General features: G+C 33.6%; 2 protein-coding genes across 5 annotated transcripts in view; one reads left to right on the forward strand and one right to left on the reverse strand.

Moving 5' to 3' along the window:
• Positions 1-15794, forward strand: part of LOC108454161 (dihydropyrimidinase) — a 107689-nt gene that overhangs the window by 54685 nt on the left and 37210 nt on the right. The gene's annotated exons all lie outside the window — the stretch shown is intronic.
• On the reverse strand, positions 1150-3501 carry LOC108476582 (glycosyltransferase-like At3g57200). The gene is made up of 4 exons (XM_017778831.1): positions 3404-3501; positions 2751-2883; positions 1699-1956; positions 1150-1296 (listed from the first exon to the last, which is right to left on the reverse strand). The coding sequence occupies exons 1-4, from the start codon at positions 3499-3501 to the stop codon at positions 1150-1152; spliced, it is 636 nt and encodes a 211-aa protein (XP_017634320.1).

Here is a 15794-nt window from a genome sequence, read left to right on the forward strand (position 1 = left end):
AAATGCATGAATCTATCATGAAAATATGTTGAATTGATTTGGTTGATATGGATTGGTCTCGATTTAATATTACAGAGAAGGTTAGATATTTATAAAAGGACTATATTGAATAAAAAAATTAATTCGTAAACTCCGGTGCCTCGTACCCTATTCCGGCAATGAATACTGGTAGGGGTATTACACAAAGCATCGTGGATTATGAAATAGCATATTAAATTACCTGACTAATGATGTTTACTGAAAGTGATCCTGCAAAAAACCCAGTTTTATAACCAAATTTTTTCACCAGTAAAGGAATTATTAAACTCTTTAATTGCATACCTAGCAATGCTTAAGTATAAAATTTTGTACATAAAAGATAAAGTAATTGGTGGCTTTCCTGCATATATGGAAGTCCCAAAACAGAAATAAATACCATTAATTGCTCATCCATGAATCTAATTGATCGATAGATAAGAAATTTGTGAAGAAAAAAGCTGTTGGAAGAAGAATAAGGCTCCGTTTGTTTGCAGGTAAAATATTTTCCGGAAAATGATTTTTGGAAAATGATTTCTGGAAAATGATTTCTGAAAAATGACTTACTTTTCTGGTGTTTGGATGAATCTGTGTAAAATATTTTCTATTATTTAGCAGATTTCCTGAAAATATTTTCCGAAGAAGCTGTTTTTACATATATATTAATAAATTTATATTTTAAATTATTTTTACATATATTGCAATGATTTATTTATAAATAAATTAATCAAATTAAATATATAATAATACTCAATTATTAAGTTAAAATATTAATCGAAAGTCAATTGAAACCAACCAAAGTCAAATAAATTATTTGTAATTGTGTTATAAAAGCAACTATCATTCTTACAAATCAAGCCGTTTCAGTTACTAACATGTATATCAATGATAGGAAAGCAACATAAAACTTTCTCTATTATCAATGACCAGCTGCACATATCCCATCCCCATCCCTAATGCCCCAAACACCCTTTATCCTTACCCACCCTTTATCCAGATATGCAAAGTATATTGAATTACATAAGAATCTATGAGACATGTATTTGTGATGCTAATATTGCATCAAGTTATTTGATCAAGATTTTCCATTAGTACATAGTCACCATAGTCTAGAGTTTTCATATAATTGTGCCATCAATGAGCACCATTTGGACGAAGCTCATCTTGAACACATGCAGCTTCTTTCTCATTCCCATAAGTCAAGAAGTAGTTTGGGTTACCATGAGTTGCTTCTCTATACAAGCCAAAATGTGTTTCCTTTGGAAAATGGTCATAGTTCTTCTTGAACATTGACACATGTTTGTTTGCAAGTCAGAAATTTTAACACATTATCACAAGTACAAGATAACTTGTAAAAAACATATTATTTAACTATAATAATAATCAAACGGTCCAAAATAGTAATGCATTTCCTAGACAAGTAATCCATATAAAATGTTTGAATTTCTGTTGTTTCAAGTTCAAACGACTACCCTCAACTACCATGACACCTTCCAGCATAGCACTAGAGCCTTTATATGTCAGCATATCCATTTAAGTTACGCATTGTAGCAAAAAGGCGTCTTATCCGTTTAAGTTAAAATCATACATCATTTTAAACTGAATTTTAAAGATGGATGCTTATAAAAGTAGTTTTAATTTCCTGTCATTTCTTATTTTCTAAAACGTTATAATTGTCATTACCATAGGAGTATATTTGCGAGTTAAAATCCCCTTTCTTAGGAGTTTCAGCCTAAGGTCTTTATCACCCCAAACAACATGTTCCCTGTACCTACAAAAACCAGAGGTCTGTAGTTTGACATCAGCGCATCCATACATTTGTATCGAGCAGAAAGGTGCAATAAAACAACGCATCCAGGGAAAAAAAGAAAAAAAGACTGCCTTCAAGTTTATACCAGTGAAGTAACTCTTCCTCTTTGCAGTTGAAGCAATTATGAATGCCTGCAAAAAATAACATTTATATAGACAATGACAGAACCATTGATAATCAAGATCCAAGATGGTTCTAGCTCATGCAATGTAATATAGTCCCTGAACAAGTCACAGGAATATTAACCAAAAAACTCATCATGCATAATCGTAATGCCTTATGAATTGCTTGGGAGGTGGGGACGCTATAAAACATCATCCTTAATATTGCTTCCAGTTTATAAATTTCAATCCAAAAGTCTCATCTCATAGCAGTAGATATCCAGTTCAAATTTATAGAGGTTTAGTGCCTTAATAGCTTGTTGCATTTCCCATATCTTAATAAGTCTTACAACTCAAAAATAGCAGTAGTAAAGAGACTGAGGTAAACAAAAATATCCAGTTCAAATCTATGTATGGGACTTGTCCCTAAAGAACCAGAAAAGCAACAGATGGTGAATACTTGCATGTGCACAAATATAATGAAAGAAAGCATGAAATAAATGCAAAATAAAGACAATTTATCACTGGTAGACTTCACATTCAGCAAAGGTATTAGTTAAAAAAATAGTAGGAAGAAACATTGAGAACAACCTTGCTTTCAACTAAAGTAATAATTAAACAAGCATAAAATCAATTGAAACTTCAACTTATAAATGAACAACAACATATAAATGAACAACAACTCCCTAAAGAACAACAACATATAACTTATTTCATAAGTAATTCAGACAAACAACGGAGGAAAATCAATTGAAACTTCAACTTATAAATGAAATACAGAGCAAAAATTAATTCAGAGGAAGCCAAAGTCTTCATAAACTCACAGGAATAGATTCCAAAACTCTGGAAACATTGGGAGATGATGCATGTCCTTCGACAAAGAGGTAAAAGGTTGTGACTCCAATAACCTTATGATAAAACATCCATGGTAAAATCTGCGTCAACCCGGCTGATGTACTTATTGGAATACAAATCTGCTATATGAGAAGCAAAACAACCTAAGGCTAAAAGAATCATACTAATTACTTCTGAACGAAAACTAGACTAACATAGAAGAGATGGTAGGAACATATAATGGATTTATGTGTGCTTACGACAAAACTAATTAATGAGAAAGAAAATCTCTTGATAAAAGAAGTAAATTATAAAGAAATTTTAAAAAAATTGAACATGTCAATTGGGAGAAAGATTCAATTTACACATCAAAAGAGAAAAAAACATGGAATTCAATGAATTAAATGATAATAATAAGTTTGATACAGAATCTGAAGCACAGAAATGGATCAAAGTCGAAATTAGAGAATTCAACAACATCCCAAGCCAAAAACACTATGGTTAAGCAATATCGAACAAGTACCAATCCCAGAAGCAGGATCAATTCAGATCAGTCAGGGAAAAGAAGAAGAAGAAGAAAAAGCCGTACCCAAAACCAATCTTACAGAACTGGATGAAGAACGGAAGAATGAGAAAGTCTTACCTTGTTTCGGAAAATCTCAGAACAGATGAAGAACGGATAGTGAGATGGGAGGAAGAATTTTCGAAAAATGTCTTACCGATTAAAAATCTGTAAGACATTTTTCGTAAAAAAGGCCTGCTTTTTACCGTGTTTTGGAAAATCATTTCCCATGTAAATTATTTTCTTGCAACCAAACACTGTAAACTAGGAAAATATTTTCTGGAAAACCAAATCCTTGCAAACAAACGGACCCTAAGAGAAGTCAGAGCATTTGATTATACGGCAATGACAAAGTGGCCCATTCCTTTGGACATGACAACCGAGGGTGAGAAGGATGATGGTAAAGAAGTAACAAGGGGAAGAGGGAAAGAGGGCAAGGGTAGGGAGGTTTGCAAAAAAGTAAAGGAGCTTGTGATAGGGGGTGGAATGGTGAGGAAGAGGGAGAAGGATGGGAGAGGGATGGAAAATGGCATTTTTGTTAAGTCTATAACGAAAAATGGCAGCTCCGTTACCGATGTAACAAAAAAATAGTTAGTGGTGACTGTTTTATTATTTTTCGAAAGTTGAGTGATTGAATTGAAGTCTAAGTGACTGTTTTGTCAACTACTCCAAAGTTGAGTGACTGTTAGTGAAATTTACCCTAACTTTTAATGTTATCATATTAAAATTAATTAATATTAGACTACAACAAATTTATCAATTAGTGAAAAATTTTCTATGTGACACTTAAAATAATGTCATAGAATATACTAAAACGTAACAAAAACATACAATAATCATGTTTAATAATTGATGATGCATCTTATATGAAAATTTTAAAAAAGCGTCGTAGGTTTATGTCACTATATGTTTGGCAAAAATTTACATCTAAAAATATTTGGTGAGAAATGTTCTTGTGACACCTTAATAAAATAAATTCTCATTTGGTGACAAATTATTATTAAAATAATTTTTTCATCTTTATATCATTATTACTAATAGGTTTTATTTTTGACAAGTATATTTTTCATATTTATAATATATAAAAGTTTACGTATTACTTGTCACAAAAAGAGATTTAACATGGCAAGCATAGTTTTTTATCACTCTTTGTTATTTTTCTTATATTTTATATGATAATTTTATATACGAAAAAATATATAATATGCATGTATAATATATTAAGAAACTAAAATTAGACTATAAATATGTCTATATATAATAGATCAAGAAATTAAAAGTTAGGCTATAAATATATATACGCAAAAATATTTAAAAACATCGATAAACACAAAACAATATACCACATGTTGGTACCGGTATGTACCAATACCAAGACAAAATAGTACACCCACCAGTACGATACTGGCTACCTTGCTAAAAATGTTGATCTCTCTTTACTAAATACTCTTCCAATAAAGAAAATCAAAAGTAGGTAGAGCATCAGATTAATATAGATTCAACTCTTCAAGCTAGTATAAAAATTGAGAATAGAGTTACTTCTTCACCACAATACTCTATCGCAAAAAATAGAACTAGAAGAGAAATTAAACCTCCAAAGAAGTATGTCAAGGCTGATCTAGTTGATTATGCTTTAAATGTGGCTAAAGATATAGATGCGAATCAAGAGCCATCTAATTATTCTGAGGCAGTTAGCTGTGAAGACTCAGAAAATAGGATGTTGCTATGCAAGAGGAGATGGAATCACTCCACAAAAACAGAACATGGGATCTTATGAAACTTCCTAAAGGTAAAAAGGTTGTTCGTTGTAAATGGGTATTTAAAAAAAAAAGAAGGGACTTCAGGAGTTGAAGAATCCAGATATAAAGTAATGCTTGTTGCAAAGGGTTACAGTCAAATTCCAAGAGTGGACTTCACAGATGTGTTTTCCCCAGTTGTTAAGCATAGTTCGATTCGAGCTTTGCTTGGTATTGTGGTCATGCATGATTTGGAGCTTGAGCAGTTAGATGTAAAAACTGCATTTCTGCTTGGAGAACTTGAGGAGGATATTTACATGCAACAACCAGAGGGTTTTATAGTCTCAGAAAAAGAGGACTATGTTTGCTTGCTGAAAAAGTCCCTTTTACGGTTTGAAACAGACACCAAGACAGTGGTACAAAAGGTTTGATTCCTTCATGACTTCTCATGATTTCAAAAGAAGTAGTTTTGACAGTTGTGTTTTCTTTAAGAAAAACAGTGATGGTTCTTTTGTGTATCTACTTTTTTATGTTGATGACATGTTGATACCAGCAAAAGATAAAGGAGAGATAACAAAGGTCAAAGCCCAACTAAGTAAAGAATTTGAGATGAAAGATTTAGGACCAGCAAAGAAGATACTTGGAATGGAGATTCTCAGAGATAGAAAAGTAAGTAAATTGTACCTAAGTCAGAAGGGGTACATTAAGTAAGTTCTTTGCAGGTTCAATATGTAGAGTGCTAAGCCTGTTAGTACTCCTTTAGCAGCCCATTTCAAACTTTCATCGGTTTTGTCTCCATAATCAGATAATGAGATTGAGTACATGTCACATGTTCCATACTCTAGTGCAGTGGGATCTCTCATGTATGCTTTGGTTTGTTCACGTCCAGATTTATCATATGCAGTCAGTGCAATTAGCAGATACATGGTGAATCCCAGTAAAGAACATTGGAAAGCAGTTCAGTGGATTTTAAGATACTTATGAGGTACTACTGATGTTTGCATATAGTTTGGAAGAACTAGAGATGGAGTTATTGGGTATGGTGATGCTGATTTTGCTGGAGACCTTGATAGAAGAAGATCTCTCACAGGTTATGTCTTTACAATTGGAGGTTGTGCAATCAGTTGGAAAGCTACTTTGCAATCTACAGTCGTTTTTCTACCACTGAAGCTAAGTACATGGCGATTACTGAGGCTTGTAAAGAAGCTATTTGGTTGAAGTGACTCTTTAGTGAACTCAATGAAGACCTTCAAATCAGCACAATATTTTGTGACAGTCAGAGTGCCATCTTTCTTACAAAAGATCAAATGTTTCATGAGAGAACAAAACATATTGATGTTCGGTATCATTTTGTTCGTGATATTATTTCTTGTGGTGATATTGTTGTGAGCAAAATTAGCACTCATGAAAATCCTGCAGATATGATGACTAAGTCACTTCCTATAAGCAAGTTTGAGCATTGCTTAGACTTGGTTGGTGTTCATTGTTGAAGTTAAACCCTTAAGGGGTTTTATGGAAGAGGTGGAGAACTTGTTCGTTGAGAGTTCGCAATGAAGAACTTGTTCATTGAGAATTCGTGTCAAGGTGGAGATTGTTAGAATTAAGTGACCCGAATCCTTATTTAAATAAAATACAGAGATAAAATAAAATAAAAGAAGAATCCATATAGAATTAAACTTCTTTTATTTTATTTTAGAATAAGGTTTTTTAAACCTTATTAAATTCCATCTATTTGATATTAATTAGAATAAGGTATTTCAGTCTTACCAGAATATGGCTTTACAAGCCTATAAATAGACATAGTCTATTCCTCTTGTAATTATTCGAATTCGACATAGTGAATTTTCTTCTCCTCTGCCCGTGGTTTTTTTCCCGAAAGGGTTTCCACGTAAAAATTTGTGTGTTCTTTATTTTATTTTATTTTATTTTCACAAAGTAGAATTCATATGTTCTTAAATTATAATTGTTACTTTTTTGTCTACTAAATTTTAGCATTAGTGTATGAACCTTTTTTACTTAAAATTTGTCACTACAATAGTCTTTAGATCAGGCTAATGGCACATCAATATAGATAATATTTATAGCAACAAATTTCTACTTTTAACTAGAATTTTTTTTGTTGTTGCAGTTACCTTTTAGGGGACTTAAATATTTATCAATATGAATTCCTATCACCCTAGGTAACAATTTCATGTTGCTATAGTTACCTTGTCACTTTAGAATGTATTAACAATGAACCGATGACAATTTTAGTTCTAGAGATGACATTTCCATCATTGTTAGGATCTTTTTAGGAGCTTTAGGTTTTTTTTTTGTTCAATTTCCATGTCACTGTAAAAAGCATTTAGGAATGAGAGAGAAGCATTTTTAGCAAGGTAGAGAATATCGTACCTTTGATTACAAACTCTTTGATTGCAATGAAACAAAGCTCAAAAGAGAAGCCAACAAACAAAATGTTCCTACAATAAAAATGATAGAAGACCAAACAAAACCTTTACCTACACCCACAACAACTAAAGAACAAGATGAAGCGAATCCTAAATAGAAAATATACACATATAAAGAAAGCACTAATGTTACTCAAGAGCAAGATGAAAATAATATTGAATAGAAAATGCACACATCTAAACAAAATACTAATGTTACATCCAAATAAGGTAAAACTCCTATTGTTCCAAGTTTCACACACTTTTTTCCATCCATTTGCTTGCACTTGGTCTTATTTTCTTTATCACCATCAAAATTGCTTACACATGATGCCATCTTAATATTAGTAGGGACTTTGGTATCTATTCATTTATCTTAAACTTTCCAATAACTCATTCATTCAAGAAAGGCTACTAAAAAAATTAAACATGCTTAAATTTCAAAATAACCGAGGATGTAGGAAATCTTAGACTACATCTTCATTGCCAAGTCTTCAACTTTTTGTCAAAATACAAGAAGAATACTTAGAAGAAGCATATACAACAAAGTTTGAACTGTGAAGGATCTAAACATATTTCCATAATCATCATAACAAACTAAAGCTTTACTCCTAATTACTTTTTGAAGTCTTTGTCGCATGGAATATGTAAATAACTACAATACCCATATCTTTTCAATGTTTCTTCTACTTTTGTCAACAACGGCTATAAAACATTATGTAATGCAATATGGCTATTGTTTCCCTAGCTTTAAAACTTTATTTCTAATATAACATGACTACTATTTTCCTTTTATAGTTCTCTTTTTATTCGTCCATTTTCAATTTCTTTTAAATACAAAATATATAAACTATTATTAGAACAATGCAATGGACCAATACTAGTTTCATATAATATAATATAATATCAAGAATCATCAATCATCAGTCATTTATTGTTATACCATTTTTAGAATAACCCTAAGTTGTAATTAATATATTTTAAGATTAAAAAATTTAACTTTTCAATAACTTTCATATATACTATTATTTTTTCAAATTCTTTAATTTTACTCATAACGCCACATATAAATTTTCAATATCATGATATTGTGTAAACCAAAATAAATAAAAATGCATAAATAATAATTCAAGATCTTTAGAATAATATGATTTTCACAAATATATAGAATTACCTTACGCGAAATTGGAACTGGTCATTGGATTTGACAAAAAAGATATTGTGTAACACTGATAGATAAAAAGAGGATGAATTTGTAATGTTCAATATATAACGATATGACTTTTAGAGTAAATAACGTAAAAGTGAAGTTATGGTACATATATAGAATGATAAAGATGATGAAATGGGTTAACTCTTGAAAAAAAAACATCAAGGAGTTGTGCAAAAGGCAATAGAAGGTGATTATATTTCATGTTTTTTTTTATCAGACCGGGTGCGTAGCTAGATGGGGCAACAGTGGCTTTGACCCCCTTTTAACTAAGTGGTATATTTATAGTTAAAATCATTTTAACTTTTTTAAACTAACTTTTACCTTTGGCCCTCCAATACAAAATTTGGCTTCCCATTGAATCAAACTATGCAAAAAATTTTAGTGCGAATTTCAGTATCACTATGGAGCCAAATATACATATTTTATAGTCCACTTACTAGTATTTGGAACATTATTCAAGGTGATTTGGTGTTACATATAAGATAATTTAAGTTTTAGGGTAAATTACAATAACAATCACTCAACTTTGGGGTAGTTGACAAAACAATCACTCAGGTTTTAATTCAGTCATTCAACTTCCAAAAAATAAAAAAATAGTCACCACTATCCATTTTCCGTTACGTTTGTAATGAAGCTACCATTTTCCGTTACAAACTTAACAGAAATGCCATTTTCCATCCCTCTCCCTCTTCCCCACCATCCCTCCATTACCATAAGCCTTGTAACGCCCCGAAATTGGGCCTAAAAGTATTGGGCCTTGAGCATAGGAGCGGTTAGGAGTCTGCTCATAAATATTCTAGTTAAGCAAGAAAATGACGCAAATTTCATGTTTACTTTATTGGCTAAGTGATTTGGGTGTGATTTGAAGTGTTTGAGAAGCCTGGGTTCAAGTCCTGGCTTTTGCAGAATTTTTAGTTTTGCTCTTAAATGAATTTGGACACTGTCGTATAGGCCTTATAAATACTAGTGCTTGTTTCATATCACAAGAGTGCATGTGGTCTAGTGGCAAGGTGGCGTGTTGCTTCTGTTGGAGGACTTGAGTTCGAGTCTTGGGTTCTGAAATGGAGTAATTATTTTACTGTTTGAGCGGTGTAGGTGGTGGAGTTGGTCGAGACTCTGTGATTGAATTGGTCATGAGAGTTTGAATAGAGTTTGAATAGGATGTTGGAGTGATTTGTGGAGAGAATCATGGAGAGATATTAGGAGAAAATCAAGGAATTTGGGTTGGGGAGAAGAGTTGTGCTGTATGGGGGCTTTGGGCATTCGTACATTCGGCTATCAGGGGTTTTTTTTTGTGTTTTGGAAGCCATTTATTGCTGGAGACCTTGGCTTCGGTTTTTCCTTGCTTTGGTATTATTTTTTCTCTCTAAAGCTGAAATTAGCTATTCATTTTAATGTGTTTTACAGTGAGTTTGTTTCAGTTTTGCACTCTTCTTTACTCTGATTGGCCGAATCTTTACATTTTCCTTCTCTTCCTATACTGGCCGAATACATCCCTCAAACACTATCGAGATTGCTCCCCTTCTGTTCTCTATTTTCTTCCTTTTCCCCTCTCTTGTTATTTCCACTGCATCTTGGTCGATTTTCTAGGCTGCTCTCTCTCCCTCCTCGCGATTCTATTCTTTCTTTTCAGTTTTTCTTCAATAGCCGATTATACCTCTATCTTTCTCTATTTTCTTTAGTTTTCTCTGCTATTGGGTATTCTTGGTCGATTATTACTGAGCTCTATGGTGAGGGTTGATTAACTCAATTTCTACAAGAGTTCTTGACAAAAGTTATGTGTAGTATTGTCTTCTGTTGGTTCAGCTTGTTTTCTCTTATTTTGTTTCTTAAAACCGAATATCCCCTTTCTCCTTGTGCTTTGACGACCGATTGTTGGTTTCTTATGTGGATCGTTGGGTTTCTGAGTTCTCACGAGAAGTGGTGGAGTGCAAGTATTTTGGAGGCGATCAAAACCTTTTTCCTCACTATTCTATAAAGGTAATATGATACTTTGTTTTGGAGTTGATGATCATGGATTTAGGCCACACCTATGAGCGGTCCTATTTAATAAGATCTATGGTTTATGCAGTTATCCGACGAGAAGCATGTGATCATTTTAGTCATCGATCTATGTGTATTTAGCCACACTACTTTTGGTCAAGGTAAGTGGGAGTACTGATTTGGGGATGTAGTGTTTATGAACACTAACAAATGAAAGACTGACTGTATGTGGAATTGAATGTAGGTTGGGCACTTGAGGAACTTGGAATGGTTGCATAAACAGGTGTGTAACCACACCCTTCCTTACTATAAATTGGCAAGAGCCGAAAAGTCGAAGTGCCCAAACTTCGGTATTTGAGGCCTCACGAGCGTGCGATCCCTCATGGGGAAAAATGATCCCACAAATCATGGGTGATAGACTGTAAAGGCCACCACGAGCGTTTCCGTAGACTTAGGCCGTTATGGGCCACATTGGGCCGAAATGGGCCGTGTGTGCCCAATGGGCTCGTGGGCCCCGCATAGATTAAATCCACGGTAAGTGATAAATATTGGAATGGGCTATGTAGGTTACATAGCCGTAACTAAATTTGGGCTAGATGGGCCACACGAGCGTGTGGGCCTACTTGGGCCTATTCACATCGTTATGATCATTTAGGTTATCTGTGTAGCTTGAAGCGACTGTAGACCTTCAGAGAGGTCGTTATTTAAGCTAAAATCCAAAATAGGTAAAATGATCGTAATACCCTTGTAGGGTAAAATGACCGTAATGCCCCTATAGGGTAAAATTATTGTGATGCCCCTTTATGGCAAAATGACGAGTAACCCTCAGGTTCCATATGACTGATGTACTTATGATTTACACATATATGATTGTACTGAGTATGACTTTGCATACACGTAATATTTATGACATGACATACTACATAGGGTTGGAATTTTGATATGGAGGAAGTACTGTATTGGTGACTATGTCATATTCACTATTACTGGTGGCTGTGCCACAATTACTAATACTGGTGGCTTTACCACATTTACTATTTCTGATAGTTATGCTGCAATATTATTACTGGCAGTTTTGCTGTGATATTGGTGTGCTGGCTGGGTGGGTCGATTTATATCCCTACATGGTGTGTTGGTTGGTATGGTGGTGTGTTGGCTGGATTTGGGTGGGATGCATAATTGCATTACATCAGATTATTCTTGTGTTGGGCTTAGGCCCACACTATTCTTATATAGGGCTAAGGCTCGATCTGCATTATTCTTGAATAAGGCTCGGGCCGGATCATTACTACATGCACTGTTTATTGTTTGACTGATAGGGGCTACACACTGAATTTTCGTAAACTCACCCTTTCTTTTTAACTGTACATGTAACCCCCAGCCTTAGGCTATTTAGTGCTGCGAGGGACTTGGAGGTAGCCACATGACTGTTGTGTCTTGCAATTGACTTAATTTAATTTAAATTACACTTTTGGTTTTTAATTATGTAATAAGGCTGTTTGTGGGTTTTAATTTTTAATTGGGCTTGGATTATATACTTTTAAACTGCTAGTCTAGGTAAAGACGAGTTTTTAAAACAATTAATGTTTTCTAAAACACGGGTTTTAAACTTCATCGACTTAAAAAGCTTTCGCTTTTTTAAATCAATTTAATATAACACTGATGGTTATTAGGGTAAACGTTTTGATGAAACTTTTGTTAGATAATAATAAAATGATTTAAATTCAGTAACGAATTTTTACCTAAAAGATCAATTTTCGAAAAATACTTTGATGTGGCATGACAGATTTGGCCATAACGTCCAGGCGGAGTTTGGGGTGTTACAAGCCTCTTTACTTTTTTGTAGACCTTCCCACATTTGTCCTCCCCCTCTTCTCTTTATTACTTCTTCACCATCATCCCTTTCACCCTCTGTAAAGCTGCTATGTCCAAAGGAATGAGCCACTTTTTCCTTGTCGTATCCTCAAATACTTTGGCTTCCAGCAGCTTGTTCTTCACAGGGTTCTCATCTATCTATCAATTAGATCTATGGATGAGCAATTAATGATATTTATTTCTATTTTAAGACTTCTTTATATATAGGAAAAAGCAGCCACCAATTACTTTATCTTTTTTATGAAAAATATTCTACTTAAGCATTACTGGGTATGCAATTAAATCTAAACAGAGTTCAATAGTTCCTTTATTGGTGAAAAAATTGGGTTATAAAACTGGGTTTTTTGTAAGACCATTTTCAGCAAACATCATTGGTCAGGTAATTTAATATGCTATTTCATAATCCATAATGTTTTGGCTACTTCAAACTGATACTTTCCCTAATAAATTTGAAGATTGCAGTTCTGAAAGGATATCCATTGGAGATAACATTGGTTTCCTTATACTGCCTCTTTGGGAACATTCAATCTGTATTGGTTACTTTGATTTTTGAAAAAGACCCAAAAGCTTGAATATTGAGTCCTGTTATCGAGCTCATTTCTGTAGACTATCCCAATGTTAGCTTTTTCATTTTGGCAAATTGAAGCTTAGTAACTAGGACCAATTCCGTTTCAGGCTTTATTTGGAAATGTGGTAACATTCAGTGTACAGGTATGGTGCATATAACTTAAAGAGTCGATCTTTGTAGCCATGTTCAAGCCCTTAAGTATCTTTGTGGCCATGTTTTATATTACTGCCTTCTTGGGGTTCATTTTCCTTGGGGATGATGGTGAAGAAGGAATAAGGGGAAAAGCGGGAGAGGGCAAGGGTGGAGAGGTATGCAAAAATGTAAAAGGACTTGTGATAGAATGATGGATGGTGGGGAAATGGGAGAAGGATGGAAAATGGCATTTCTGTTAAGTTTGTAATGGAAAATGGTAACTCTGTTACAGACGTAACAGAAAATGGTTAGTAGTGACTGTTTTGTTATTTTTCAAAAGTTGAATGACTAAATTGAAACACGAATGACTATTTTTTCAGCTACCCCAAAGTTAAGTAACTGTTGGTGTAATTTACCCTAAGTTTTATAATGGTTCGGTCTTACCAAAAAGAGAAAATGATGGATCTTAAAAGGTTAAATTATGTTATTAGTTTTTATACTTTGTGAAAGTTATGTATTTAGTCTCTATACTTTAATTTGATCAATTTTAGTTCTTTAAATTTTTCAAATGATTAATTTTAGTCGTTATACTTTTTTGAATTTTGAAATTTCAATCTTGACCCAAATAGTAGCAATTAAATACGTTTGATTAAATTCAGTTATTAGTCTTGTACTATGCATACAGTTGTAGATTTAATCTATATTCTTCAATTGGATCATTCTAAGTCCTTATATTTTTTGAATTTTGAAATTTTGGTCTTGATGCAAATGACAATTTTTAATCCATTAATTGGATTTTTAAAGAGTAATATGTGAAAATAATAAGTTGACATGGCATTATACATGTTAATATATTTCTTGCATTAGATTTTGGAGTTAGTAGAACTTAATGAATTTAATAGCTATCGTTTGGTAAATATTTTAATTTAAAAATTTTAAAAATAAATGAACTAAAAATGACAAAATTTAAATATAGAGATTAAATCCACAACTCTCACAAAGTACATAGACTAATGGCAGAATTTAAATGACAAAATTTAATGAAAGTTCGTTTCAAAGAAGGAATTAGTGAGAAAGATACTAATATGATGGTTGATTCTGGATCGAGTCCAAAGATATCCTGGAAGGACAAACTTCTGGGGATCAATCCTGGAGTGATTGATAATGAAAAGTTGGGTTCTCCTAGTGCCGTCGCTGATGAAGTTCTTGAGTTTTTAGAAGGAAACATCCACATATCTATCGTCAATGGTATTCCTACCATTGATTTCTCTGAAAGGATTCAAAAAATCCTATTCAAAGAAATGGAACTCACGATAGTCTTAAAATTACTTAAAAGAAACATTGGGTATGAGGCCTTTAATAATCAAATGAGCAGCCTTTGGAATCCTACCAAGCCTTTCCATCTCATGGACATTGAGAATGGCTATTGTTTGGCTAAATTTCAATCTATTGACGACTATACTAAGGTATTGTTACAGGGTCCTTGGTTGATTTATGGTCAATACTTGACAGTTCAACCCTAGACAAAAGATTTCAGTCCCTCACAACCTTACCCAATCAAGGTGTTGACATGGATAAGGTTACTAGGTCTTCCAGGTTTTTTATATAAGAAGAAAATTATTGAAGAAATTGGATGTACCATTACAAAAGTAGTTCAGATAGATTTTAATACTGATAGTAGGATTAGAGGTCGGTTCGCCAGGATGGCTGTCTATATCAACTTGGATAAACCTTTGATTGCTCAAGTTCTCATGAATGGCAGAAACTAGAGAGTCGAATATGAAGTGCTGCCGACCATTTGTTTTTCCTACAGGAAGTACGATCATATCAAGGAATTATGTGCTTCGATACAATCGGATTCTAGCTCGGAGTAGGACCAGGTGAATGCTACTCCGACGAAGACGGGGAAATGAGGAAAAACCGCAACTTACGGGCCATGAATGGTGGTCGAAAGGAAAATCAGCGAAATTCTCAGAATTATATTCCAATCAGAATAAATATTAAGGAGAAAGGCAAATCGGGTTCCTGATTTGGTGTTTTGGCTAATATGGAAGGTTTGGTAGATTTTGAAAAGGAGCAGAATAAGGGAGATGAGGGAAAGTTGGTTGATTTTCAGAGAAGATTGAAGGCTAGAGATTTTGTTGGAAAACAGAGTCATAAATCTCGGGACAGCACTAATTTTAATATGAATATGCAGTTGGGGGGAGCTAATTTGAGTGCTGGGCCTTTTAATTTACATATGGTTGACCCAGACATCTGACGAGGAGGTTTCGGATATTGGAGCTGAAGATCCGTCTTTTGGTAAATGGATAGTCGACCCTATCAACTCTAATATGTTCAGGACATTAATGTAGCGGGCCCAAACTGCACAGAATCAGGCTTTATTTGCAACATCCCACACTCATATTCCATACCGAAATAGGGTTGTAGAGTATTACTGGACTTACAATACATTTAAACATTCAATTATTCACATTTCATGCAAACATTAATCAAACTCAAGCATAATGTCCCCATAACGAGCCTTAGAGGCCTTAAA

The sequence above is a fragment of the Gossypium arboreum genome, chromosome 7, assembly GCF_025698485.1.
Source record: "Gossypium arboreum isolate Shixiya-1 chromosome 7, ASM2569848v2, whole genome shotgun sequence".
In the NCBI taxonomy this organism is placed as follows: Eukaryota; Viridiplantae; Streptophyta; class Magnoliopsida; order Malvales; family Malvaceae; genus Gossypium; species Gossypium arboreum.

Coding starts and splice junctions, on each gene's coding strand:
- LOC108476582 (XM_017778831.1), bottom strand. CDS start 3,501: ATGTCTTACAGATTTTTAATCGGTAAGACATTTTTCGAAAATTCTTCC. Junction 2,884..3,403: donor CTGAGATTTTCCGAAACAAG/GTAAGACTTTCT, acceptor TATTCCAATAAG/TACATCAGCCGGGTTGACGC. Junction 1,297..1,698: donor CTCGCAAATATACTCCTATG/GTAATGACAATT, acceptor TCAATGTTCAAG/AAGAACTATGACCATTTTCC.